At 42.7% G+C, this 26,861-nt stretch overlaps 1 protein-coding gene across 3 annotated transcripts in view; it reads left to right on the top strand.

The window, feature by feature from the left end:
• The window catches only part of PARP8 (poly(ADP-ribose) polymerase family member 8), a 168,193-nt gene extending 142,946 nt beyond the window's left edge, over nucleotides 1-25,247 (top strand). For all 3 annotated transcript variants that reach the window (XM_056848449.1, XM_056848448.1, XM_056848450.1), the window contains 12 exons: nucleotides 1,797-1,889; nucleotides 3,749-3,874; nucleotides 5,381-5,446; nucleotides 8,166-8,233; nucleotides 9,037-9,085; nucleotides 13,201-13,313; nucleotides 13,492-13,564; nucleotides 15,683-15,752; nucleotides 20,420-20,496; nucleotides 21,756-21,825; nucleotides 22,679-22,763; nucleotides 24,591-25,247. In XM_056848449.1, coding sequence (XP_056704427.1) covers nucleotides 1,797-1,889; nucleotides 3,749-3,874; nucleotides 5,381-5,446; nucleotides 8,166-8,233; nucleotides 9,037-9,085; nucleotides 13,201-13,313; nucleotides 13,492-13,564; nucleotides 15,683-15,752; nucleotides 20,420-20,496; nucleotides 21,756-21,825; nucleotides 22,679-22,763; nucleotides 24,591-24,693 — 993 coding nt within the window. In that variant the 3' untranslated portion in view covers nucleotides 24,694-25,247. The remainder of the gene's footprint in view (nucleotides 1-1,796; nucleotides 1,890-3,748; nucleotides 3,875-5,380; nucleotides 5,447-8,165; nucleotides 8,234-9,036; nucleotides 9,086-13,200; nucleotides 13,314-13,491; nucleotides 13,565-15,682; nucleotides 15,753-20,419; nucleotides 20,497-21,755; nucleotides 21,826-22,678; nucleotides 22,764-24,590) is intronic.
• Nucleotides 25,248-26,861: the final 1,614 nt, after the last annotated feature.

The following is a 26,861-nucleotide window of genomic DNA, read 5'->3' as shown; positions in this document are numbered from 1 at the left end:
TTGATGGAGCTTGTCAGGTCCCAGCTGGAGTGGACTTCAGGCAAGAAGGGTGTGTAAAAATGATCAAGCGGTGCACTTTGATCTGGAGAACCGGGTTTGATTCTCCACTCTTCCACATGAGCAGAGGATGCTAATCTGGTGAACTGGGTTTGTTTCTCCACTCCTCCACATGAAGCCACCTAGGTGACCTTGGGGTAGTCACAGCTCTTAGAGCTCTATCAGCCCCACCTACCTCATAGGGTGTCTGTTGTGGGGAGGGGAAGGGAAGGTGATTTGGTTCTTCCTTAAGTGGTAGAGAAAGTTGGCATATAAAAACCAACTCTTCTTCTTCTTCTTCTTCGTCTTCTTCGTCTTCTTCTTCTTCTTCTGTTAGTGCAATACTAGCCTACATCCAGCCTGCTAAATTCTCCTTCTCCTTCCTAGCCTCATAATATTTCTGCCTCCAAGTTTGTTCCCCATGCAGAGGTTCCTTTGCTTGCAAGGGGACAGCCTCAGAGCTGGGCCCACAGAAACACAGGGGTCAAAACAGCCATTAACTAATTTGAGGCCTTTAGTACAGGTTGTCACCTGAAGCATACAAACACAGCGACCACAGAGGTAATAAACACTTTTTGCTAGTGGGCCATGGTACAGTGAATTGGATAGTGTTAAGCTTCATCTGGTGCCTAATTCAACGTAACACAGCAGATGAGATAAATCAAAGGTGTAATGCCGTATTGGATTTGAAAGATGATGGCTCTTCTAAAGCAATCTTTAGGAAAATATTTCAGGGCTGCAGCCATCGTGCAGACTGTGAGCTTAAAAAATAAATCCTGCACAAAGAAACTGCTGGAAGCTTTTAACGAAAGAAGGAGAGTAGTTGATGCAGCCCTGGTGAGGCAATTTCCTCCAGCAGAATTCTCCAATTTTTGAATATTTATTTCCTATGCCATTTGGTGCAATTTTTGTTTGGTTTTGTTTTCATTTCTGCTGAGCATCTGACTCTTAGAACAGAGTAAGATGGATTTCTTGGCTACCCTTGTGACAGCGAAAGGCATAAAAAAAAAAAAAAACCAGTGCAGTGGTAGCACATTCAATGGTTTCTGGCATAATGTTCTGCTAAGGATAAAGCAGTATTTTACACACGGCTGAGCACTGGAAACTCAGACGGGTATCCAAGTCCTTCGCATACATAAAAGTGTTGTGAATGAAGAAAACCATGAATCCTGAATATGCGAGAATTACGTGAGAGAAACTGTTCTTCTAGTCTAGTTCTTCTGACTCCTGCAGAGTCCAACGAGCTTCAAGAAAGGGCTCATAAAGTGCAGTTTGTTGGAAAACATACAAGTCTGATCGGGCTAGAGGGTATGAAGCCTTGACAAGCACTTCTGTTTTCCAGGATGCAAGGCCTCGTTTCTACTGCTGCCAGATATTTTTTAGGAGAAAGGGAAAGGGGAGAGGCACCGCGGGAGGAGGAAAGCTGCATATTGTGGGAGGTGTTTGCCCCTTGTTTTCTTCCACCGGTGTCATTCAGAACGTGACGGGGATGAACTTTGGAATGAGCTTGGGGTTATAATTGGTTTCTCCCAATTGTTTGGACAATAAATAATTTTATCTATGGCCATCCTGAAGCTGAAAGACGAAGGTACCCATCACAGTCATCCTGTGATGCTCTGCACACACATGGAAGAGTCTGTACAGAATAGGAGCCTTAATGTAATGGTGACATGTGTTTTGCTGGTGGGATGTAAGGGTTGTCCATGCAAATCACACCCAGATTGTCTTGTTTTTCTTCCCCACCCCTTTCTGCATTCTAGCCTACTGTGTGTGAGCGGGAGCTGTGTGTGTTTGCTTTCCAAACTCTAGGAGTAATGAATGAAGCTGCGGATGAAATCGCAACAGGGGCTCAGGTAAAGTGTAATACATACATACATACATATATATATATATATATATATATATATATATATATATATATATATATATATATATATATAAAATAAATGTGGGTGATGTTTGCATTCTCTGCCCAGTTATTGTGTGTGTGTGTGTTTTGCCATCAAGTCACAGCTGACTGATGGCAACCCTGTAGGGTTTTCAAGGCAAGAGATGTTCAGAGGTGGTTTGCTACTGATTGCCTCTGTGTCGTGCCACTGGTATTCCTTGGAGGTCTCCCATCCAAATACTTGCCACGGTCGAGGATGAGGGTGTGTGACTGGCCCTAGGTAGATGATTCCACTGTCGAACAACTCTTACTGTACAAAATGTTTTTCCTAATATCCAGCCGGTACCTTTCCGCCCGCAATTTAAACCCATTATTGCGAGTCCTGTCCTCTGCTGCCAACAGGAACAGCTCCCTGCCCTCCTCTAAGCGACAGCCCTTCAAATACTTAGAGAGCACTCATGTCCCCCCTAAACCTCCTCTTCTCCAGACTAAACATTCCCAACTCCCTCAGCCTTTCCTTAGAAAGCTGTTTTCCTGTATTTGTCTAGAACAGCCCAGCGGTTTCTTGGCTAAACAGGGGTTTAAATTCATGTTTTGTAGCAACAAATTCCACATTCTGTCCTGTGGATTGCTCGCAACCAGATTATCCATTAATTCCAACTGAGCAGAGGAAGAAAAGGGAAGCAGGGTAGATCTGTTTTCACTGTGTGATGCTTCTCACTTTAATTCCTCTTCTCAAAAAAAAATGTTTAAGGGGGAAAAATTCCTCTAGCAATCTGAGCATAAAGATTTTTACCATTTTTCTTGGCATGAATCAGAGTCCATCTGGGACTGTAGGCAGAACCGGAGGGACACGTTAATGAAAATCCATCTTACATTTTTTTTAGTTCCTGGAGTGAACCATTTTAAATTCAAGGACTGCTGTCAGAAAGATGAAAGGACTCTGAAAATAATACTTGAATTTCAAGCCATGTCATTAAATAACAATATGTTTGCCGTTTTGAATTTCAGAGTATTGGTCAGTATTCCTTGGCAAACTGCTTTCTATGATACAATTAGTTAATATCCCCTTTTAGCATGTAAATAAGTGAAAAATATTAGGTATTTTTTTAAAAAGTCTTCATCTTCTGAAGTTTTCTGATAGCAGATCCTTAACAGTGTCAGTCATTTTGCTAACTAAATTTTCGAATGAAGTTTACAAACACTCTTTGATGAACCCTTTACAGATAAAGTTTTCACAATTTCATCACAAGCCTAGCAACCCAATAAAAGGGAAAATACATGAACATTAAAGGTAAAGGTCCCCTGTGCAAGCACCGGGTCATTCATGACCCATGGGGTGACGTCACATCCCGACGTTTACTAGGCAGAGTTGGTTTACGGGGTGGTTTGCCAGTGCCTTCCCCAGTCATCTTCCCTTTACCCCCAGCAAGCTGGGTACTCATTTTACCAACCATGGAAGGATGGAAGGCTGAGTCAACCTTGAGCCGGCTACCTGAAACCGACTTCCGTGGGGATCGAACTCAGGTCGTGAGCAGAGCTTTGGACTGCAGTACTGCAGCTTACCCCTCTGCGCCATGGGGCTCTTGGGCGAGCCAAATGTTTAATTAATTTTGGTACAGATCTCTTTAAAGCCTGCCAGTCCCTGGGACTCCAAGCTTCCGTGGCAGCACAGGGCTCTGTGCCCTGCTGCTGGACTCCCAGTACAAGACCCCCTGGTTAAAAGAGGCATTTGGTACACAGTGGCAAAGAATCATGGATGAACATCAATGATATTGTTTCCTGCAAAATTATTTATAGTCATGTATGTGTCTTATATTCTAGGTGGTAGACTTGCTGGTCTCCATGTGTCGCTCTGCATTAGACTCACCTAGGAAAGTTGTCATTTTTGAGCCATATCCTTCTGTCGTTGATCCGAATGACTCTCAGATGCTGGCCTTTAATCCCAGGGTACGTGTGTTCACCATGGTCTGCTTGTAGGTTTTGTTTTGTTTGTAGTGAACATAATAATGCACCTTACAGGCCATCAGTTCTGATTCATCGTGCAAATACTGTGGACTAGAGCTTTTATAACCCCAATTCAAAATGCATGAACTATGACCCAGTTTGTATGCATGTAAAGTGCCATCAAGTTGCAGCCGAATTATGGCAACTCGGAAGGGTTTCAAGGCAAGAGACTAACAGGGGTGTTTGCCATTGCCTTCCTCTGCATAGAGACTCTGGTATTCATTGGTCATCTCCTATCCCAAGTACTAACCAGGGCCGACCCTGCTTAGCTTCTGAGATCTGATGACATCAGGCTATCCTGGGCCATCCAGGTCAGGGCAGTAAACGGTTTAAGACAACCTAAAATGCTGCATAGTCACACAAAATCAAAGCCTGGCCCTTAATATCTGTTAAGGGTATAAATAGCACCATTATGCAAAGTCAGATCATTCATCTCTCGAATATTCTGAGAGGCAGCAACAGGTATTCAAGATTTTCAACCAAAGTCTTGGTCAGACCTGGTAAACATTTTAAATCAATTATGCAATAAACAGAACTGGAATCCTTATATATGTAAATGGTTTGTCCTGCCACCCCTCCCAAAACCTGTTGCTATTACAGATCTAGTCATGTAAGTTGTCGCTATTTTATAGCTAAAGAAATGTTCACCAAGAGATGGGAATGTACATAGAGCAGCTTCACTCAGTCTTCACTTTTTGTTTCCGACAGTGCCACCCAAAGCAGAATTGTGCCTTTCAATTCCCATTTTTTGTCAATGGACTTAGAACAGTATTACTCTCTTAGGATTGCACTACACATCTGTTCAACACGGAAGCTTTTGCCTTTCTTTAGTGTAACGTATGTGGGTTGCTAGCATACAAATAGGTTTGAGACAAAGGTCAGGCTTGGTGTAATAGTGATTGTCACAATGACATTTATAGCTTCCTAAAGAAGGAGAAAACAACAATATAACCACGTACAGTTCCTAGAAAGAAAAAGCATTTGGGAGGCTCTCTCCCAAGCAAGAGTCTTCAAATTCCCTACACCTGATGGGTTGGGTCCTGCAATAAATTTCTGCTAATGGAAGAATAAAGCAGTTTTCTCCAATTTCCCCTACCACTTCAGACCTCCCTCCCCCCATTCTGTTCTTTAAAAGTCCTCTGTCCCCCAGGGAGGTGAGAAAGTCCCATTTCAGTTACAGGAATCCCCCTGTCAGCGGAAATTACCATAGGATCCAGTCCATTAGTATTACCACCCATTTCAGCTCCAGCTGTACCTTGCTCATCCATGCCAGCCCCATGGATAAGGAGATACATGAGTTTGCAGATGCGAAAGATGTTGTAGTAGAACATTATTATGAGTCTTGTACGCACATAACAAAGACATTGTGTAAGGACTTCTGGACTGAATGGGTACACCGTTACAAATTATAATATTGGCGGGGGGATCTTTTCATTTGTTTCATTGCAGAAGAAGAATTATGACCGAGTCATGAAAGCACTGGATAGTATTACTTCTATAAGAGAAATGACACAGGTAGGCATAAAACTCATTTTATTCCTTAATGGGTAGCAAGGTGTATGGGTTTGTACACTTGTGGTTTTGATTGTGTTTTTAAAATAGAGAGCTGCAAAGAAAGCCCATCAGGCTTAGCGAGTCCAGCAACAGCAACATAAAATCAATGAACCAGAAGACAGGCACATAAAGCTTGAAAGGACCCACAGAAATAAGCAAAGCTCTTCGATTCTTGGAGGGGGGAGTAGGGGTGGCGGGAGTAGTGTGGAGTAGATTGTTTCCAGTATCAGTGGCATGGAACACTGATCAGTTCCTGACACATGCATTTTATTTACTTTAAAAAATACACTTTCAGAGCCAAACCTACTTATTCTAAAAAACATTGCGACCGTCTGCATGGTGATGGTTTTTTTAAAAAAAGGCAATGATATAAATTTACAACAAGTATTCCACTCCACCTATTTAAAAAAGGAGCGGGGGGAAGGGTATAAAAATACATTAATCATCCCAAGCCATATAGATGCAAAACATCCAGCCAAATGTCCTCATGTTTCTTCTTCTACACATCTCTTTTGGAAAATGCTATATATTGTTTTATTGCTAAGTCCAACATCCCTTCTTTCCAAAGTGCTATATGTGTTTTGGAATTGGATTTCCAACACTGCAGGACTAGTTTTTTGGCTATTGCTGTCACCCGTAAAATCCATAATTTTATTTATTTCTTCATTTATTTTATTTACAAAATTTGTATCCTGCCTTTCTGCCCTGACAAGGGCTACCAAGGCAGATGACAGCTTAAAACATACAAGATAAAATTACATGTATGTAATTTATTCTCCTTTCTGAGCCAATCACCTGATGAAAAGAGACCCAGCAATGAATGTCCTGCTGACAGATCTAAAGACATATCTAAAATGGGCAGCCCGTTCCTGAAGTGGGGAGACAAAATTCCTTTGGAGCCAGCGTTACCCCGCACTGGCGTAGATGCCTCCTTACCACAGAAAAAAACTGGCATCTATGCTGGTGTGGGGGCAAACATGGTGGTGACTGGGCGCCACCGGCCCCTGCCACCAGTGCACACATGCATGGGGGCATTCCCAGGGGTGGAGCTGCCTTTAGACAGCTTCCATAGCCCTTTTGCCCTGGGAATGCCCCCTTGAGCAGTGGTGGGGTATTTATTTAGACAGCCTTGCTATTTTCAATGGGGTATTTTTTCATTTTTAGTTTTAAAAAATGCTTTCCCCCCCCCCCCCGCCCGTGGCAGCCGGGAAGCCTCTGAGGAGACTGCGCGATTCCGCCATTCCCAGCCGCCGCGGATCTACTCCCCCTTTTAGGATTTATCTACTTTTTTAGGGTTATCTACTTTTTCACTTCATGCTACAGTAGGGCTATCACAGGGCAGGACCACATCATATGTTGAAGGGGTTCCTTTTTCCTTATTGCAGTCCTTCGACATTAAGCCCGGCTTCACCAAACTGACAGGTCCAATATACTCAGAGGGCCAATTTGTGTTGTATTAACTGAAGGCAGAAATCCATTGATGTTTAATATTTTCCCAAGGTTTCATTCCACTGATGGCTTCTTTATTACTATAACCCGATTCACTTCAATGAAATGGGAGAGCTGCTGTTTCTCAGCACAAATCGGGGTGGACAAAATGTTGTTTGCGGATAAAAAGCTCTTCGGTTTCTTTGCAAGCGCTGATGTGGATCTTGGGCTGGGTGGCAAAGCAGCCAGCTGTGGAGTTGCAAGGGGAAATTGGGATGCCCACGTTTCTCTTCTGCAAATCCAGCCCTCGTGACCCTGATTTGTACAGAAGCAGCAGCAGCCACATATTTAAAACACAAGATCAAGGTGGAATGTAGCGTTTTGCTCTCTGATAAGGTCCCCTAGGTTTGCAGAACCCCACATGGTATTTAAGAACATAAGAAAGGCCCTGCTGGATCAGACCAAGGCCCATCAAGTCCAGCAGTCTGTTCACACAGTGGCCAACCAGGTGCCTCTATTGATAGCTGGTCCCATTATGTGAATTTGCTGATCTGCACCACAGCCAGCCCTTGGCTATTAAATATTAGATGGTTTTGAAACGAAACCACCTGGAGTCCCCCCCCCCCGATCCTTATGAGGAAATGAGTATTTGGAATGCTGCATAAATGGCAAGGGCTTGGCAAATTGCAATCAATACTTCTTGGTGTATTGACAAGACTGGCCACTGTACCAAAATCCACCCCCAAAGATGTTGGTTTTCTTGCTGCCGGTGAATTCTTCCTAAGGTGAAACTTTCAGTTGATCCTTTTGCAACATTTCAGGAGTGGGATGGGTCCGAATGAGCTTCAGTTAGATTGCAGAACATCTCTTGACTAATAATAATACTATAATTAATCACTGCCAGCGTGGTGTAGTGGTTAGGAGTTTACATTACATTGGAGAGCCAGCGTGGTGTAGTGGTAAAGAGCGGTGGACTCTAATCTGGAGAACCAGGTTTGATTCCCCGCTCCTCCACTTGAGTGGTGGACTTTGATCTGGTGAACCAGGTTTGTTTCCCCATTCCTACACATGAAGCCTGTTGGGTGACCTTGGGCCTTTCACAGTTCTCTCTGAACTCTCTCAGCCCCACCTACCTCACAAGGTGTCTGTTGTGGGGAGAGGAAGGGAAGGCGATTGCAAGCCGGTTTGAGACTCCTTAAAGGTAGAGAAAATCAATTTATAAAATCCAAAGCTTATTATTATTATTTCTCAGGCACCTTACTTAGAAATAAAAAAGCAGATGGACAAACAAGATCCCCTTGCTCATCCTCTTCTGCAGTGGTAAGGACTTCTTAAATATTATGCCAGCTGTTTGAAAATGCACATAGTTAATTCTGCAGAGTTATGATCCATTGTTAGCTGATTCACACTGTTTCTTAACATGAACAACTGTGAGATTCCCATGGCGTTCAGAGGATTCATTTAACTCTTCCATCCTCTTCCTCACTGGGTACACAATGTGAGGATGCACTGGAAAACCATTTGTTGTATTGGGAAACCAATATATACGTCTTGTATACTAATCCAGCAGCTCCACTCCACAGAGGCTAAACTTGAACAAGTTGTTCATATGAACTGGCAGGGCCGCTGAATGTATGTATGTATAGTTATATAATATGGACAGAATGTAGTAGTCCGTGCCCAGAATTGGGAGTTCACTAGTGAGCCCTATGGATGGATCATGTCCTTCATTAGTTTGAAAATGAGAGAGGCTTCCTGAGCACTTCTCTTGAATAAATTCTATGTTGTGCTTGGACAAGGTTCCTATGTGATGGATCCAAGCAGCTTTTCCACTGGTGAAACAGGGAGGAAGGGGCCTCCTCTGACTACCAGAAAGGTTATGCAGGCAATCATAGGACCTTCATGGACAAAATCCATGTAGGACAAGGGCTGCAATTAGGACTGGGCAGGATGAAGGTGGGATAAAATCCACATTACTTCGTGATACCGATGACCAAGCTATTTTAGGATGAGGGAGAGTTTATTGTGGGGTAGTTTGGTCATATGGGCTGAAGGAAATGAAGTGATGGTTACCATCAGTGACTTTCCTGTTTGGTTTCAAATGTTGTTTTTATGTATTCCAGGGTTATTTCAAGTAATAGATCACACATCGTGAAGCTACCTGTGAACAGGGTAAGTGTGATATTATCCTAAAAACAATGGATTCTTCTATAATGAATACTGATTTAAATTTTTTGATGGTGACACTTCCATGTGACACAAACGAACTTTATCCAGTCACTGCTTTCAAGTAAGAAGCATCAGAAAAGCTGTTTTGTTGTGGAACCTTCATATGACCCTGCTTTGACATGTTACTGAAGTCATGAAAAAGCCTGATGGTTTGAATCCCTGCCCTACTGAATGTGTAACAAAATCCCATCTGTTGTCGGTCTGAGTTTGCATCTCTTTAATATTCTTCAGAATAACTTTTCAGATGGGAAGTCAATTGACTTTTGATGACACAGCTCAATGTATTATAGCAGAGGTGTTCACTTAGGCATGTAAGGTCCAATTTGTTTTAATAACAAAATCCTGCAGCTGATTTGCGCGAAGCATTTTCCATGTGATTATCAGAGATCCCTCTTTTTCTTTCTCAGCCACATTTATGACTCTGCCCCTGAGTATAATGTGTTCCAATCATCATCTAATAACCCAGGGTAAAGGGGACATGATTGGATGGATTCCTGAACACCACAACAACATCTATTTCTTTTGACTGATTGTGTGACCAGGGAACCTTTAGTACTGCCTAAAGGAACAGCAAAATAATGTGGGGATAGTAATTTGCACCAGGGTATTTCAGTTTACATCTGGGCAGACATACATGAAACAGCAAATGTACATGTGTCAATCAATTATATTACTTTCCAAATTCTAATTGGGTTAACCCAGGACATATAAATATAAACTAGCATATGTGTGTGTTTAAATCTGCATTAGAATTGTTTGTACTTATCATGTTAGGCTCCAAATCCATTATGTTAGACTCACGTTGTAAACAGTGTGTGTTCACTTTTAGCAAGGTCCAAAATACACATAATTGGATTTCTGCAACCGGAGCTCCAGAAGTGTTATTTAACACTGACAAGCATTTACAGAAATACACAAGGAGGATCAAAGCTTTGGCATCAGGAAGGGTGGGCTCTCTCCTAACTCCAATTGAAAATGCCCCTCCCTGCAGCTGATTGAAGTCATCATATGAAATAAGACAGATACCCATAAGGTGCCTGTGGTTTTCTCCTACTGGGACTTAAGGGAAAACAGGGATACATTTTAACTGGAGAAATGGCATGGAAGGACAGATTCACTTCCCCCTTTTCCAGTGCCATGATCCTAATCCATATTGGCGACCCACAGATGCTTTTCATAGCTAATATATGTATCTAGAGTTAAGCATTTTGTGAAGTTTGGCTCTAACCTCCACAAGTACCAGAAGCTTTGACAGGAATGTTGTCCAGAATATTGAACGGCAATACTAGATGTGGACAGGTGAGTCACTTGGAGGACAGGGAGCTGTTCTTGTTGGCAGCAGAGGATAGGATTCACAATAATGGGTTTAAATTGCAGAAGGAAAGGTACTGGCTGGATATTACTGTTTTTTACAGTAAGAGTTGTTCGACAGTGGAATCAGCTACCTAGGGAGGTGGTGAGCTCCCCCTCACTGGCAGTCTTTAAGCAGAGGCTGGACAAGCACTTGTCAGGGATGCTCTAGGCTGATCCTGTATTGAGCAGGGGGTTGGACTAGATGGCCTGTATGGACCCTTCCAACTCTATGATTCTTTGAATCCTTCTGGCATCAGCCACATTATTTTTTGTCAAGTTACAGACAGTCTAACCCTGGTGAGATTCCAAGGGCTAGGTTACCTTGGTTACAGTCTGCCACAGGAAACAGTCATGCTGTGCAGTACTTAGCACATTTCTACCCTTCTCAGCTTATTGACTATTCATCTGTTGAGCTAGACAGCAAGAAAGTTGCTGTGTATGTCTCCATGTGCAACTTCTTTGTAATGGAACTGACGACATCTTCCGCAGAGGCAAATAATGTCATTTCCTGTTGACAGAGTCATGTCACTGCTGATCTTAATCAAGTGTTCAATTCTCCCCCATAAACTAATGTTAACATTCTGGCCTGTCTTTGTCTTTCCAATGATCTTTGTTGTACGAATCTTCAGTTGTATTCAAGAGAATAGAAAAGTTGTGTTTAATTAGAGGACTGAGTTAGGAGCGATGAGAGGGAAAATTATCTCAAGTGCACAATTTTTGTAAGTATCAGTTTGCAGGGTCTGTACATGTCAAATTCGAATTTTCAACTGGGACTCATGCTTTCTTTGCTAGTTGTTTCATACCATATTCAATTTTTGTGTCCCACAAAAGATGGGTTCCATATAAGTTGGAGTCATTGGGGAAATTCCATGTTTGTAAATGAGAAAATACTCATAAGGTTTAGCTCAAAAGCTTTAACTTCTCATTCAGAATCAAAATGGGGAAACGTGTATTAACAGTTTTTCTCTTCTAAGACTCGAACACTGATTAATTTTAAGCCTTGCAGTAAGAGAGGGAACTCATTTGGAAAAGAACCAGACGTAACTATTAGATGTTCTTAACTACTTATTTCCTTTATTATGATAACAGATTCTGTGCCATGCATACAAAAAGACTTGTAACATCAAAACCCAGCAATTTCTCTGCTGCTGAACTCCTAGATGTAAATTAAAGAACAAACAACTCTTCAAACTCTTTAAACAAAAAACCTTAGCTCTTAAAACTCAGGAATCCTTTACTGCAATGCTAATCCTGTTCAATATAAGTTTACAATTAATAGCCACCCAAAATAACAAGCAAAATGAGTTAGCTGGTTTTGCCCTGCTTGGAGCATTCAAACTGGGAGAGTTTACCCTTCATCCTTATTCAAAAAAGGGGAAAGTTTAAAAGCAATATGACAGATGGAAGATAGAACTGATCAGTAAAAGGTAGAAATGTGAAGCAAAAAGCAAGTCCATCCTAGGGCAAGCACTAAAATACATTTTCCAAGGAGTTACCTCCCATCTCAATTACCGACAAAGGCTTCGTCTAATTCCTTCTAATGGGGATGGACTACAAGCCCCCTCCTCCAAGTCATCTAAAAGGCTCTACATCATATATTGCCAGCCTTGTCTTTAATGAGAGCTACTTCTGACTAATTAAAAATGCCCCAAGCTATTTCCACCCACCCATCCTCCATTATTTTCATTTTTTGTTCCCTAGAAGCCGAACAGGGACTGGAAAAAGCACTGCAAAGAAGTGTCTCCCATTTTCAGCAGTTTTCTGATCCCTTTGCAAATGCATTCCCATTGTTAAAATCTTAGTTACTGGGTACAGCAACATCTGCCCTCACTATTATTTAATCCCGTTGGCTGGGGTTATCCATGAGATTTTCTCACTGAGGTAACAACACTGTATTATATTGTATATCTGTATTGATACAGTGATGTGATGACATTACAGACTCGCCACAGCCAATAAGATGAAAGTCCACACATGAGGCAGAGCACAATAAGGTCTCAAAAGGAAAAATGGAGTCAAGAAGAAGCAACAGCATTCAGGAAGGGGAGGGGCTGCGGCTCAGTGGTAGAACATCTGCTTGGCATGCAGAAGGCCCGAGGTTCAATTCCCGGCATCTCCAGTTAAAGGGACTAAGCAAGTGATGTGAAAGACCTCTGCCTGAGACCCCGGAAAGCCGCTGCCAATCTGAGTAGACAGTACTGACTTTGATGGACCAAGGGTCTGATTCAGTATAAGGCAGCTTCACGTGTTCATGTGAAAACAAAAAGATGGGTAGATGGTATCCTATCTAAGGAGACTTTCTTTAGTTTTAGGGCTCCTTCCATTGTAGGAAGAGTCACTGAAGTTGAAGATAGCCTCCTGAGGCTAGAGGAAGGCTTCAGACTACTTAGTAGAATGGTAGGATACTGGCCAGTGTTGTATATTATCACAACATAAATGTCCATCATGGGTTTTTCCCCCCCCCTCTCAATTGGTACAGAGACACCAAACATGGTACTTTGCAAAGATATCAAAATTTAGAGCATATGCTATGTAGCATTATGTTTTCCTTACACATAACATAGAGTCAGCAATATGTGTGTTTCTAGCGGGAGATCCTTAAAACTGCTACTGAGTGCCAGCTCTTGAGTGCTCGACCAACAAGAATGTCCCTCTCTCATTCCTTCTGTTTTATCTTATCTCACCGTTAACTTTCCTTCTTCCAGCAATTGAAGTTTATGCACACTCCCCATCAGTTCCTTCTTCTCAGCAGTCCACCAGCCAAAGAATCCAATTTCAGAGCTGCTAAGAATCTCTATGGAAGTACCTTTGCGTTTCAGTGAGTATTGAAAGAGAGGAGCCAAATCTGGCTCAGCAAAAGTTGTGATTGCGGTCTCCGCAGCCCTGCACATTCATATTCTCAGATAAGGAGCACATTATTTTGCAGGAAATTGCTGAATTAGTTTCGATTGGATTTATAACCATACCAATATCGCCTCTCTTGTTTTGTTTTGAAGTGGGTCACACATTGAAAACTGGCACTCCATCCTGAGGAATGGCTTAGTGGTGGCTTCCAATACAAGGCTGCAGGTAATGAAATAAAAACAGATGGGGCTTTGGTTAGAAGGCTGTGGGCATGAGTCCCTTAGGGTAAGCAGGGGGCTGCAATTTGAAGCCGTTGTTGTATAATCAGAACAATGACAGTGCAGTTTCTTCTAGACCCATCTCATCTGATTTGCCCCCCCCCCTCCTCAAAATAGCACAAATCAATGTTGGACTTTTCACCAAGTCCAAAGGATGAGATCATTTCCACTCAGCTAGACAGTACAGTACTTACGAAGTCCCCTGTGTTTTGCTGTGCTGTTGCCTCAACTTCTGAGCCAGGGAGCATCTAGAGATGATTTTGGATCTCTTATCCCTGAGGTTTCAGCCTTAAAAACCCACATTTCCAATTTGCTTCTCCCTTGTGTGTACAAAGAACACTGCATGTACAATACAAACAGATCTACAAAACCAACAGGAAAAAGGAAGCAACTATAATTGTATAATTTCCCCAATGGTGACCCAAAGCAGCACACAACATTGTTTTCCCTCCTCCATTGTGTCCTCACAACACTGTGAGATTGCTTAGACTGAAAGAAAGAGCTATATCCGAGTCCAGTAGCGCCTTAGAGACCAACAAGATTTGGGGGGTATGAGTTTTCAAGAGTCAGAATACCCTTTGTCAGGTACTAGGCTGAGAGAGTGACTGCCCCAAGGTTACCCAGCAAACTTCTGTGGCAGAGTAGGGGATCCAAACCTTAGTCCAACACTCTAACCACTACACCGCACTGGCTCTAGCTGTGACTGTGGGTTCTGCCACACATGGATTTTTCCCTTCGTGGAAAGCAGCAAGCCCCTGCATTAAAGGGGAACGTCCAGATGATATGTTAGCCCCATGGCACAGAGTGTTAAGCGGCAGTACTTCAGTCAGAAACTCTGCTCATGACCTGAGTTTGATCCTGACGGAAGTCAGTTTCAGGTAGCCAGCTCAAAGTTGACTCAGCCTTCCATCCTTCCGAGGTCGTAAAATGAGTACCCAGCTTGGGAGGGGGGTAACGTGTAGACTGGGGAAGCCAATGGCAAACCACCCCATACACGCAGTCTGCCTAGTAAATGTCGTGATGTGATGTCACCCCACGGGTCAATAATGACCTGGTGCTTGCATAGGGGATTACCTTTTCCATTTACCAGATGATATCATGCACATTCCAAGCATGACTAATGGCATAAACCAGAAAAGAAATAAATCTATCTTAATCCAGAGTGGCTGAGGGTCTGTGTGGACCCTCACCCTGTCACCAATATGGAGAATGGGGCAGAGATAAGTTTCAAAATGGTGGAGAGCAGCTCAGTTCTGTGTGCAGTTCCTCCCAATCCACTCCAGACTTTGGGCAAGAGGGGACTTATCTTTTTCAGGGTAGGCATTCATTTTTCTTCTCAGAAGTGCCCCATCCAAGCTGTTCATTGCCTCTATGGACATGCCTTTGTTTATTTAGGACATTTCTTGCTCACCTTTCACCCGATAAGAACCGAGGTGACTCACAATGATGTCTGAAAACCAAACAAAAAATACAATAGCAAAATAGTGACTAATATCCATTGAAAAACAACAATGAAAAAAAACAAGGCATTATGCCTTTTTATATTAGTTGCTGTGGAGCACAGGCGGGAGGATGCTACTGAGGTCAACCTTCTTGTGCTTGAGGCAGCTGGTCAGCTACTGCGTGAACAGAATGCTGGATTTGATGGGCCCTTGGACTGATCCAGGAGGGGTTCTCCTGTGTTCCTAAAAAGATCAATTTTCAAATGGCCACTAAAGAGAGAGGTTCTGTTTTACACAATTTTGAAAAATATTAACAGAGTGAGAATCTTCGAGGCCCTGATATCTTTTCTCTGTCACTGTGAGATAGGCCTTTTATACATGGGTAGTTTCCATCGCGATGACCTCGACTACTTTGTGGCTTCGTTTTCATTATGCACGTCTTTTCCAACCTTTAGAAGTCACTTTGCTCTCTCCAGCATGCTGTAGTGGAGACTCAAAGCTTCTTAAAGACGTTAGGAATTCAGGCTAAATAATGTACATACTACATGGTCTTATTTTGTAAAATAATATTGCAAACAGCCATTAATCCAAGTTTTTGTTTGCTTCTCGTTTCTGTGTTTCAGCTCCATGGTGCAATGTTTGGAAGTGGGATCTACCTTAGTCCATTGTCAAGCATATCTTTTGGTTACTCAGGTGATATTGATAAGTCATTCTACATTTGGGGGGTACAGTAGGGAGAAGGTATTTTAATATACCTGCTTCATTGCTGAGTCATTTGTTAGCAAGGGTCTCCCCCCCATTCTTTATATGGACCAAGAGTTGAAAAAAAGTGATATTTGAGCTGTTGGAGTACTTCCTTGCAAATGATTTTGCAAGGGAGGAGGTATGATCAAAGCCAAGGGTGCACTCCATTTCAGAATCTTGCCCAAGCTCAAAACCCATACGGTGAACGAGAACAAACTTAAAAGCAGAAACAGAGTAAGCCAGGAATCAGAACCAAGAAAATTGTTTTTTTCCCAACATTGTTCACCAAAGGTCTGTCAAGAGATGAATGAACTTCTCATATCTCATTTAGAAAAATCTTCTCCAGTTACAGGCATCATTGGAAAATGCTTGTGGTGGTGGTGGTGGTGGGAGTTCTCAGTTGACTTTAGCCCAGTCCCAAAGACAATGAAGCAAATTCCACAATATATTAAGGTGGAGCATCCCAACAATGCCCTAGAGCCCCCCCCCCCCCCACACACACACACACCTCTTTTTTGGAAAAGAAGCTATGCAGTCCTGGAGCATGTCTACCCAAATTTGCAGAAGCTTACCAATCCCCCCAAAATCAAAGTGCAATTCTAAGCAGAGTTACATCCTTCTAAACCTACTGACTTCAGTGGGTTTCGAAAGGGTGTACGTGTGTTTAGGATTGCACTGTTATGTCCTCTCTTTTATATTTTATCCCCTTAGCTTTATTAACTTGACCTTTTCTGCTAATTGTGAGAAGGCAAAAGGAGGAAAAAAAGCCTCCCAGAGCACTTTGGTGTTAAATGCATTTACATAATGTAAACGCATTCAGCACTGGAGGTTTCTAGGAGGGGCCCTTTTTACATAATCTCATTTTGCATTCTGTTCTGCAGAAGGGCTTGGTGGAGAAATGGTGTTGGATGCATAATACCTGTAAAATACCTTCAAGCATTATGAGCTATGCAGATTTCTATTCCAAGCCAGGTAACAGCGAGTTTGGGAGACATCCACCGTTTTCAGCGGCCCGTGTCAAAGCCAGAGTCTGCAACCAATGAAGCATAGACAATTTTGGACAGGGGAGGGGAGGGGGAGAAAAATACAGGGACGATGTGAGCAAACCTGTGTCAGGCATCACTCCTTTTGCTCCCCCAAGAGCTGCTTCACATTAAGGATTGAGGCTCGGTTCTGGTCCATAAAAAGTTACATTCCATTGCGCCCAAAAGCCAAAGTAGTTTGCAGATGCTGCAGTGGAGGCTGCATACCTAGCACAGATCAGCCTAGTCAGACCGGGACACACACACACACACACACACACACACACACACCTGCCTTATACAGAATCAGACCACTAGAATCATAGGGCGAAAACGCATGGTCGCTTTATGCTCCTTTAATCCCTGTTTCAGCCAGGATTCAGCCAGGATCGAAAGCATGTGTTTTGCCGAACGTGCGTTCGATCCTGGCTAAAACAGGGATTAAAGGAGGATAAAGCGACCATGCGATTTCGCCCATAGAGTTGGAAGGCACCACCTATTGGGTTTTATATGTGGTTAATATGGCAGAGTTTGCCCAGTCATGGAAGTGTATATTGAGTGCAATAAAATCAATCTTCCCAAAAAGTAAATTGCAAAAAAATAGAACTTACATTTATTCAAGTTTCGTCTGTTAACATTCTTGTTGCAGCTGATAAAAGATAGAAAGCCTCATCTAAAGAATACATGTCCCTATACAAGTGGCTAGCTAATCCAGCATCATGTGAGTCCAAGTATGATTGCACTGGTTTTTACAGGAGAGATCTGTAGAAACATCTGCCTCCTTTGCAGACCATGTGGAAAAAGAGAGAGACAAAAAATGTCTACTGAGAAAGGAGGAGGAGTCAGAGGGCAGTCCCCAGGTTCAGTCAAATAGGAACATCCCATTAAAGAGACAGCAACAACATTCCCAACACCACCAGGGTCATCTAGTCCAACCCCCTGCACAATGCAGGAATTTCACAACTACCTCCCCCACACACACCCAGGGACCCCTATTGGATGCCCAGAAGATGCCCAAGATGCCTCCCCTCTCATGAACTGCCTACAGTCATAGAATCAGCATTGCTGAAAGATGACCATCTAGTTTGTGTGGGTCAGTATTGTCTGTTCTGACTGTCAGCAGCTCTTCAGGGCAGTGGACAGAAGTCTCTCCACGTCAAAGCCAGAGCTTGTAACCAATGAAGCATAGTTTTACCACAGAACTTGCTGAATGTTTATTTTATGTACTTTATTAGATTTATACCCCACTCTCTTTCCCTGCCAAGGCTGGGCTCAGAGTGGTTAACAATTAAGAGCAATCCAACATATGTTACATAAAAAATCAATACAGCACAGCATAATTAAAACGCAATGAAACTGAACAGGAAAACCAATGAAACCCATTGAACCAATTGACGCACATTAATAGCACATTGGGCCACAGTGAGCCAGTGGGGAAGCAATCAGGACCCCACGAAGAATGCGTAGGATGTATGTTGTGGCTTTTAAGGCAGCTGAGAGTCTTGGAGCAGTAACACGAGACTGATTGACAGGAGAGAGTATCCGACCAAAGCAAGTGCATGGGGACAGGTGGCCAAGCTGACACGAGCTGGTTGGCTAAAGAGAGATTCTACCTGGGCTCATAACATGGTTGGATCTGGATACAGAAAGTATCTAGAATCATAGAATAATAGAGTTGGAAGGTACCACCAGGGTCATCAACCCCCTGCACAATGCAGGAAATTCACAACTACCTCCCCCACACACACCCGAGTGCCCAGAAGATGGCCAAGATGCCCTCCCTCTCATGATCGGCCTAAGGTCACAGAATCACCATTGCTGACAGATGGTCATCTAGCCTCTGCTTAAAAACCTCCAGGGAAGGAGGGCTTACCACCTCCTGAGGAAGCCTGTTCCACTGAGGAACCGCTCTGTTAGAGAATTCTTCCTAATGTCTAGATGGAAACTCTTCTGATTTAATTTTAACCCGTTGGTTCTGGTCCGACCTTCTGGGGCAACAGAAAACAACTCAACGCCATCCTCTATATGACAGCCCTTCAAGTATTTAAAGATGGTTATTATGAGGGTTGGTTTTATTTGATCGACTGCTTGATGGTATGCCAATAAAGGTATTGAAATTTGAAATTTGAGGATGGTTATCATATCCCCTCTCAGTCTTCTCCTCTTCAAGCTAAACATACCCAGCTCCTTCAACCTTTCCTCACAGGACTTGGTCTCCAGACCCCTCACCATCTTCGTTGCCGTCCTCTGGAGAAGTAAGGCAATCATAGAAGCATAGAATTGGAAGGGACCACCAGGGTCATCTAGTCCAACCCCCTGCACAATGCAGGAAATTAAGAACTACCTCTCCCCACATCCCCAGTGACCCCAACCCTCTCCCGCCATGCAGGATCCCACAATCAAAGCACTCCCGACAGATGGCCATCTAGCCTCTGCTTAAAGACCTCCAAAGACGGGGACTCCACCATCCACCAAGGCAGCACATTCCACCGTTGAACAGCCCTCACCGTCAGAAAGTTCTTCCTAACGTTTAGGTGGAATCGGTTTTCTATTAGTTTAAATACATTACTCCGTGTCCTAGTCTCTAGAGCAACAGAGAACTAGCTAGTTCCCTCATCAACATGACATCCCTTCAAATATTTAAACATGGCTATCATGGCTCCCCTCAGCCTTCTCTTCTTCAAACTAAACAAACTCAGCTCCCTAAGTCTCTCCTCATAGGGCATGGATTCCAGACCTTTGACCATTCTGGTCGCCCTCCTCTTGACACGCTCCAACTTGTCAACATCCTTCTTAAATTGTGGAGCCCAAAACTGGACACAGTATTCCAAGTGAGGTCTGACCAATGCAGAATACAATGGTAGTATTACCAGACTGCCAACCTTGGCCAAGCGCATTGCCAAAGAGAGAGCTAAGGGAGAGATCCAGGCAGTGGTGAGCCATGGAGGATCCTTGAATAGAGATGAGGCCAAATCATGGTCCTTCTCTAGACATTTCTAAGACAATATTGGGGACTGGGCAGCAACCCGCTCCCCCCCCCCGACCCCTTGTAATTCTAGTGCTAGTGGTATGGTGAGATGTTAACACTTTGCCAGAACAGAAACCACTAGCTAGTTTCAAAATTGTCTGTCCTGGATCTGTTCTGAAAATGCTTTGGATGCAGCTGGCATCTGAGGTTCCACCATTAATGATGGCTGTGGTGGTATTCAGTTGCATGCTTTCTTCCCATACTTCTAATTCTCCTTCCCTGTCTCACGGGTAGATTCCTGATCTGGAATGTGCTGCAGATCTGCCTGGGGGTGGGGGGACAGATCTCGCTGCATAAACTGCTCCAGTCATATACATGCCCCTCAAGTCCAGTAGATGCCTCCTCAGCATATGGCTCAGTGACTCTGAGAAGCAGAGAGAGGCTTTAGGACCACTGCATCTTTCTGGGACCTCAGCAGGCTGCATGAAATGTGCTAAATTGCCAGGAGTGCGGGCTGCTGGGAAGAAGCAGCGGCCTCTTTATCCGTTCGCTGTCTCCACATAGATGAAGTGTAACATCTGACATTTTCCGCACCAGCCTTTCTGATGTAAATCTGATGTCTTTAGGGATGAACAAAAAACAGCAGAAGGTGTCAGCGAAGGATGAGCCTGCTTCGGGCAGTAAAAACAGCGGTGTGTTACAGGTAAAAAAGAAAAGAAAAAAGAAAGACATAAAGCATCTCTGAAAGGCATTTACTTTTGTGTATGTGTGTTTGTGATCTCGGGAGCAGGATATAAAGGTTATTGATATCTTCACAATACCCTTGTGAACACACAGAGGGTTGGGGGGAGCGGAAGTACAGCAAGATTCAGAAGGGCAATCCATTTTCGATGGGCCTTTTCAAGAGCCCAATTTAATGCCTTTCCCTCATCTATTCTCAACGGGAGATTTCAGCATATACCTGTAGAGGCCAGATTATGTCCCTGTAATTTTAATTCAGTTGGGTCAATTGTACATACGTTATTACACTGTGAATTTGATCAGGAGGTTAGAAATAAGCTGATTTTACCTGTGTTGTCTAGAAATTTTAGAAATGTTAGCCATTCGGATGATTTTATTGTTAAATTTTTATTAGAAGATAAAGATGCTTTTATCTCTTATTCAGTGGCAAAGTTCTGTTATGTAGCCAGTAACATACGGAGGTCCTCAGTTGGGGTTTTTAAATTGTAAATTTTGTACTGATACTTTCGGGTCAAATGACTGTAAATAAACTGAACTGAATTGAAGGGCAATCCGTAGACAATGCACATCAGAAATGGCTTTTCATGCCATAGAGTCCCATAAAGAGCTATCCTTGTGTTGCCTGTTGCTGCATTTTGGTTGTACATCCATGTCTGTGTAGAATTGCGTACGGCATTAACAGCAACGCCAGAGTCATGCAAACCCAATGTACGGCCTAATAATTAGAGTTAATTTGTTGGGTTCAAAGACAGCTAAAAAAATCAATCTTTATTTCTGTACTTATTTCATGTACAGTCCGTCTTCGGCACTCAAATTTGAGGACAGCACACTATAAACATGGTAAAATGCATACAAAAGAACAGTATAATGCAAAGGCTGCAACATAGCTGAGCTGCAAAATAGGAGAATAACGCCACTGAAGCAGTGTAATATATCAAAGGAGCAGAGCATGACTGAAAGATGACATTTCATCAGTCTGTCTGTAAATGCATAAGTCTTGTAGTGTCATGACTATGCCCTCAAAATGTTGGACTAAATTTTCTCTGTTGTTGGACTATTGGACTTGAATTTTATAGTTGAAGGTTCAGAAAGGATATCAGTGCTTCTGGCGAGAATGTTTATGTCTTGCTTTCTATTACAGCTGTAAAGTTGCATTAGTCGATGGAAAGTATTTAGTGTAACATTTTCCTCCAACGTTTTATTTTTTGTTGTTGTTCCTAGTCGCAGAAAAAAGGACAACAGTCTCAGTTTTTGCAAAGCCGAAACTTAAAATGTATAGCCTTATGTGAAGGTAAGCAAAACAATATTCCAAACAACTGGACTGTGGAGCACAGACTGGTTTTATGGGCATCCCTTCTCCATAGGAACTCTGGGAACTGTAGTCCTCTGACCGGATTCTCCAATGGAATTCTCTTCATCACCACTGAACTACAGAACATCCAGAATTATTTGGCAAGAAGCCCAAATAATAATAAGTGATTTACAGTGCATTCCTAAAGAGAGTGGGTTTGAAATGAATGGGCTTAGACTGGAGTAACTCTCCTAAGGAATGCACTGTTAGACTCACATCTCTGCCATAAAAACAAAAAGGACGTCTTTTGCAGAGACAAAAGATAAAGCTGTACACTGAAAAGGAAAGAAGCAACAAGAAATTTTATCTGTAGTTTAAAAAATACAAAAACTTTTACCAGAAACAAATAATCCAAAAGTTAAGAGAGCTGCATACATATCAATATTTCTAGATGGTCCAGGCTAGCCTGATCTTGTCAGATTTCAGAAGCTAAGCAAGGTCAGCTTTGGTTTATATTTGGATGGGGGGACCACCAAGGAAGTCCAGGGTTGCTATACAGAGGCAGGCAACCTATGTTTGTCTCTTGCCTTGAAAACTTACATAATTCAGCTGCGACTTGACACCATGTTCCACCACCAGTCTAGCACCCATGAAAGAAGACACTTATCTTAGTCTGTATGTGGACATTTTTTGCCAAACTGGCATATTCTGAAATTTTGCCTCCTACTTGAACAAAGCGGTCAAAGATCTGAACTCCTGTGATAAAAATATGTTGCTGTAATCTGTAAAATATCATAGTATCTCTACCAAATATGGATACCTTGTTGCTCAGACACGTCTCTGTTTCTTACAGTGATAACTTCACCTGATCTGCACAAACATGGGGAGATATGGGTAGTTCCAAACACCGATCATGTGTGTACAAGATTCTTCTTTGTGTAAGTACAGAATATTTTCCTGTGTATGACTTCAAATATTTTATTGCTTCACAACCTCCTTAACTTGTATGTTAAAATGGAATTTTTTAAAATAGCAGACTATGCAGCATACTTTTTGGCCCCAGAAAACAAATTGGTATTTTGTTCCAAATATATGGTGTTTGGCTGGGAATCCTCCTTTCTCTCATATTTTTGGTTTTTACTTAAATTCGCACAGTGGTCATTTCGGACAGTGGTTTTGAAACTGTGTTCCAGGGAACGTTGTGGTTCCTCAGGGGTTCTTCAATTAGAAGATCAGTAATTGTCACAAACCTCCCTGAAATATGGCTTACTCATCATGTCCAATCTTCCCCTGCAATACAAAGCTGCAGAGGGATAGTTGGGGTATGTTTTAGGGGATACTCTCAGGTCACATACATCAGGGCAATGAAGCCCAACAGTTCTGTCCAGAGCTCCACTTGTAGAGAATATGTGCCCTATAATGTGCCTCCAAATTGTCTACAGCAGTGATTTTCAACCCCTGGGGAGTCACAGAGCCCAACCTTTTGGGACACAAACTCCTAAAGAGTCATAGGTTTTGCTGATGTTTGGAAGGGCCTGCTGCTAGTGTTTCAGAGGGTAGCCATGTCAGTCTGCAGAAGAACAGCTAGATTTGAATCCAGTGGCACCTTAGAAGCCAGCCAGATTTTCAGGGAATAACCTTTCAAGAGTCAGAGTTCCCTTTGTCAGATGCATATCCACAGAGAACAAGGGAGTCACCCTCCTTCCTGTGTTAGCTGATAAGAACAGAAGTCCATGGGGTAAAGTCATTCAGTGGCAGTGAGAATTCCTTCACGGCTCTGACCCTTGCCTTGGTCCTCTCTACAGTATGCTACCTGATGCCTGGCTTGTGTACTCTATCCCTGGTTCTCTTGGTTTGCTGCCCCTGCTTCTGACCTTGACGCTGGTGAGGTCATAACTGCAGCTCTCCTCTTCTTGTCCTGAGACTCTGACATCACCCGAATATGATGTCATATGCTCACAGCTCAGTGATTCCATGTTCAGTGGGTCCCAAATCTGGAAAGGTTAAAGAATATGCAGGAACTCCATGACCGGCTAGTTGAGACTGAAAGTTTCAAAACAACTGGTTGTGATATGGACCATGGCCACATTCACTGGCGATGCTTCACGGTGACTATCTATTTACAACTCAGGATCAGGAAGTTCTAGGAATGTATGAAAGAGAAGACTCATGGTCACAGTGCTATCCCAAGCAAAGCTATCCTCTTCTAAGCCCATTGACTTCAGTGGACTTAGACAGGTGTTACTTAGGATAGTGCTGTCAGCCTCCTTAGGCCCTGCTGGCAGTAGTTCATATGCAACACTGTTTGCAGAATAGTTTCAACAGGAGTGTACAATGGAATACATAAAAATACATCAACTGGATGGGTCAGTCAAGAGACAGCCCTCCCTGTTGTAGGTTTGTGTTGAACAAACTTTTAGCCATTTTTCCAAAAGGGGCCTGTGCTGTTGCATAGCATAACCTTTAAAACCTCTTCCTCAACCTGGCTGTTGGCTGTAACAACCACACACATAGGATAGGCCTGCATTTCTTTCTCTACTGCAAAGAGTGACGGCAGGCGGTGAAGTCATAGCATTGCTAGAGCTCTGTGCTACAGTCATTTGCCTCTCAGCTTTACCAGCCATAGGAGCCATAAGCCAAAAAATGTCGTACTTCTCTTCCTCCCAGTACAAACTATATACAGGGTGGAGTATCCAGCAGTTTCTCATCATGTGGAAGGTTTCAAAATATTAAAATCTTTCTCTTCTGTATACTTTTTGTTTTAGCTATGAAGATGGCCAAGTAGGTGATACCAGTATAAACACTCAAGAGCCAAGCATTCATAAAGAGATCCTCCGGGTCATTGGTAATCAAACTGCTACTGGTTAAAAGGACCACTTTAATTCCTTGATGTGATTTGGAAACCTTCCTCAGTCTCAAAGCTGGATTTTGAACTGAAGAAGATGCAGTGGGGGAGGACACCGATTTATTGTTATTCTGAACAAGTTAGCCCTTTGAATACTTTTTTCTTACCTAGCATTTCTTATTCCGTCAAAATACCTGAAAGGAATGCAAAGCAAAGCAACTGGAGAGGTTCAGAGTTTATTGGTATAATACAGATGATAGTGAAACAGACGTTTTGGGTTGTTCACAATAAACAGAATTTGAAAAGGAGTTTTGTGCTGATATTTTTATATTGAAGACTTGAATTGGATCATTTTCGTACTGTATTACCTGTATTTTGAAATTTGCAATGATTGAAACAGTAACAGACTTTTAAAAAAAACAAAACAAAAGAAAGTGGAAATCTATATGGTATGGGATATTTTGCAATAAGTAGAATATTCATGTTTTAATACACCATAGAAAGTAGTTGCCTGGGTCTTAATAAATAAAATGAAAACACTATCTGTAATATATTCATTCTACTATATACAAACCATGTACAGGATCCCAGACCATTACAGTAAGAAAACCCTCCCGTTGTATTTACATACTTGCCAAGAAAAAAGATCCAATTGCTCCCTTGTATCCTGCTGGATTCAGTGATTGACTTCCACCAAGTCTTCCTCTGTTGTAGAAAGTATGAGCAGAAGTGAGTTATCAGATGCCACTTGGTGAAAGAGATTCACTGGATCCAACCCAATTACTTCACCCCTAGTGGACATAAGAGCATGTCTTTGGTCACGCGCGGATCTCATTCCTTCCAGCGCAGTTTCCAAAGATAGTGTCCCTGATGGTTTTATCCCGATGCACCTTCCATTCATCCTCTTGAACACAGACTACTAACTGGTGATCAGCTGTTTTTAAAATAGTACAAACCTGTCAGTCAGTGTATAAGGGGTGAATTGATACTTACACTGTTCGTGCAATTTCTATCAGATTTTCAAATTATCATTGGTGTGGCACTGAAGAGTGGTTTTAGAATTCATTGCCTGGGAAGTTCAGCTGTTTTATTTGCTTTCTTCCTGAATGACATGGCGGTAGTTTTGTGGATCAAGACTGGCACATGAGTGTTTTACATCAGTCAACGTATGTTTCATTGGATTATGTGGCTTAGTCTGAAACTGATTATTTGTGAGTATGTGTGGTGGAACAGCCTTATGAATCTGTCCTTTTGGGTTCATCCATGCATCCATAAACAGAGGGAACCACCATGTTGGGCCAGTTCCCCTGTTACACATTGGTTATCTATGTGGTAGGGTGTAGAAGTGAGTCTTTTCACTTGGAAGACCTTCCCCCCTCTATTGTGCGTAGATCTTTAGCATGAACCTTTACCACCTTCATATTTGGCACTCAATGGGTAATGTGACTGGGGACTAATTTCATACATCCTACTTCACATTAAAGGATCCACATGCATTGTGGAATGACACACAGACCTAAGGCTTGCTCTGACAACCTACCCAAGGATTACCTGTACATAAGAACATAAGAAAGACCATGTTGGATCAGACTAAGGTCCATCAAGTCCAGCAGTCTGTTCACACAGTGGCCAACCAGGTGCCTCTAGGAAGCCCACAAGCAAGACGACTGCAGCACCATTGCCCTGCCTGTGTTCCACAGCACCCAATATAATAGGCATGCTTCTCTGATCCTGGAGAGTAGGTATGCATCATGACTAGTATTCATTTTGACTGTAGCCATGGATAGCCCTCTTCCATGAACATGTCCACTCCCCTCTTAAAGCCTTCCAAATTGGCAGCCTGGGGCAGGGAGTACCACAATTTAACTGTGCATTGTGTGAAGAAATACTTCCTTTTATCTGTTTTGAATCTCTCACCCTCCAGCTTCAACAGATGACCTCACGTTCTAGTATCATGAGAGAGGGAGAAAAGCTTCCTCTCTCCCATGTTGCATTTTGGTGGGGTGTAGAAGTGAGTCTTTTCACCTGAAGACCGTCCCCCCCCCTCCATTCTGCATAGATCAATAGCATGAACCTTTCTTGCCTTCACAACAGGTAGTGTGACTGGGAACTAATTTCATACATCCCAGTTCTAATTTCTCAGGACTAGTTTCATACATCCCTGTACCTTGTGACCATGCTACAGTGCACA

Source organism: Euleptes europaea, chromosome 4, assembly GCF_029931775.1.
Source record: "Euleptes europaea isolate rEulEur1 chromosome 4, rEulEur1.hap1, whole genome shotgun sequence".
NCBI classification, from domain to species: domain Eukaryota; kingdom Metazoa; phylum Chordata; class Lepidosauria; order Squamata; family Sphaerodactylidae; genus Euleptes; species Euleptes europaea.
The sequence above is the reverse complement of the archived record's forward strand: the minus strand, read 5'-3'. Positions and strand labels throughout refer to the sequence as shown.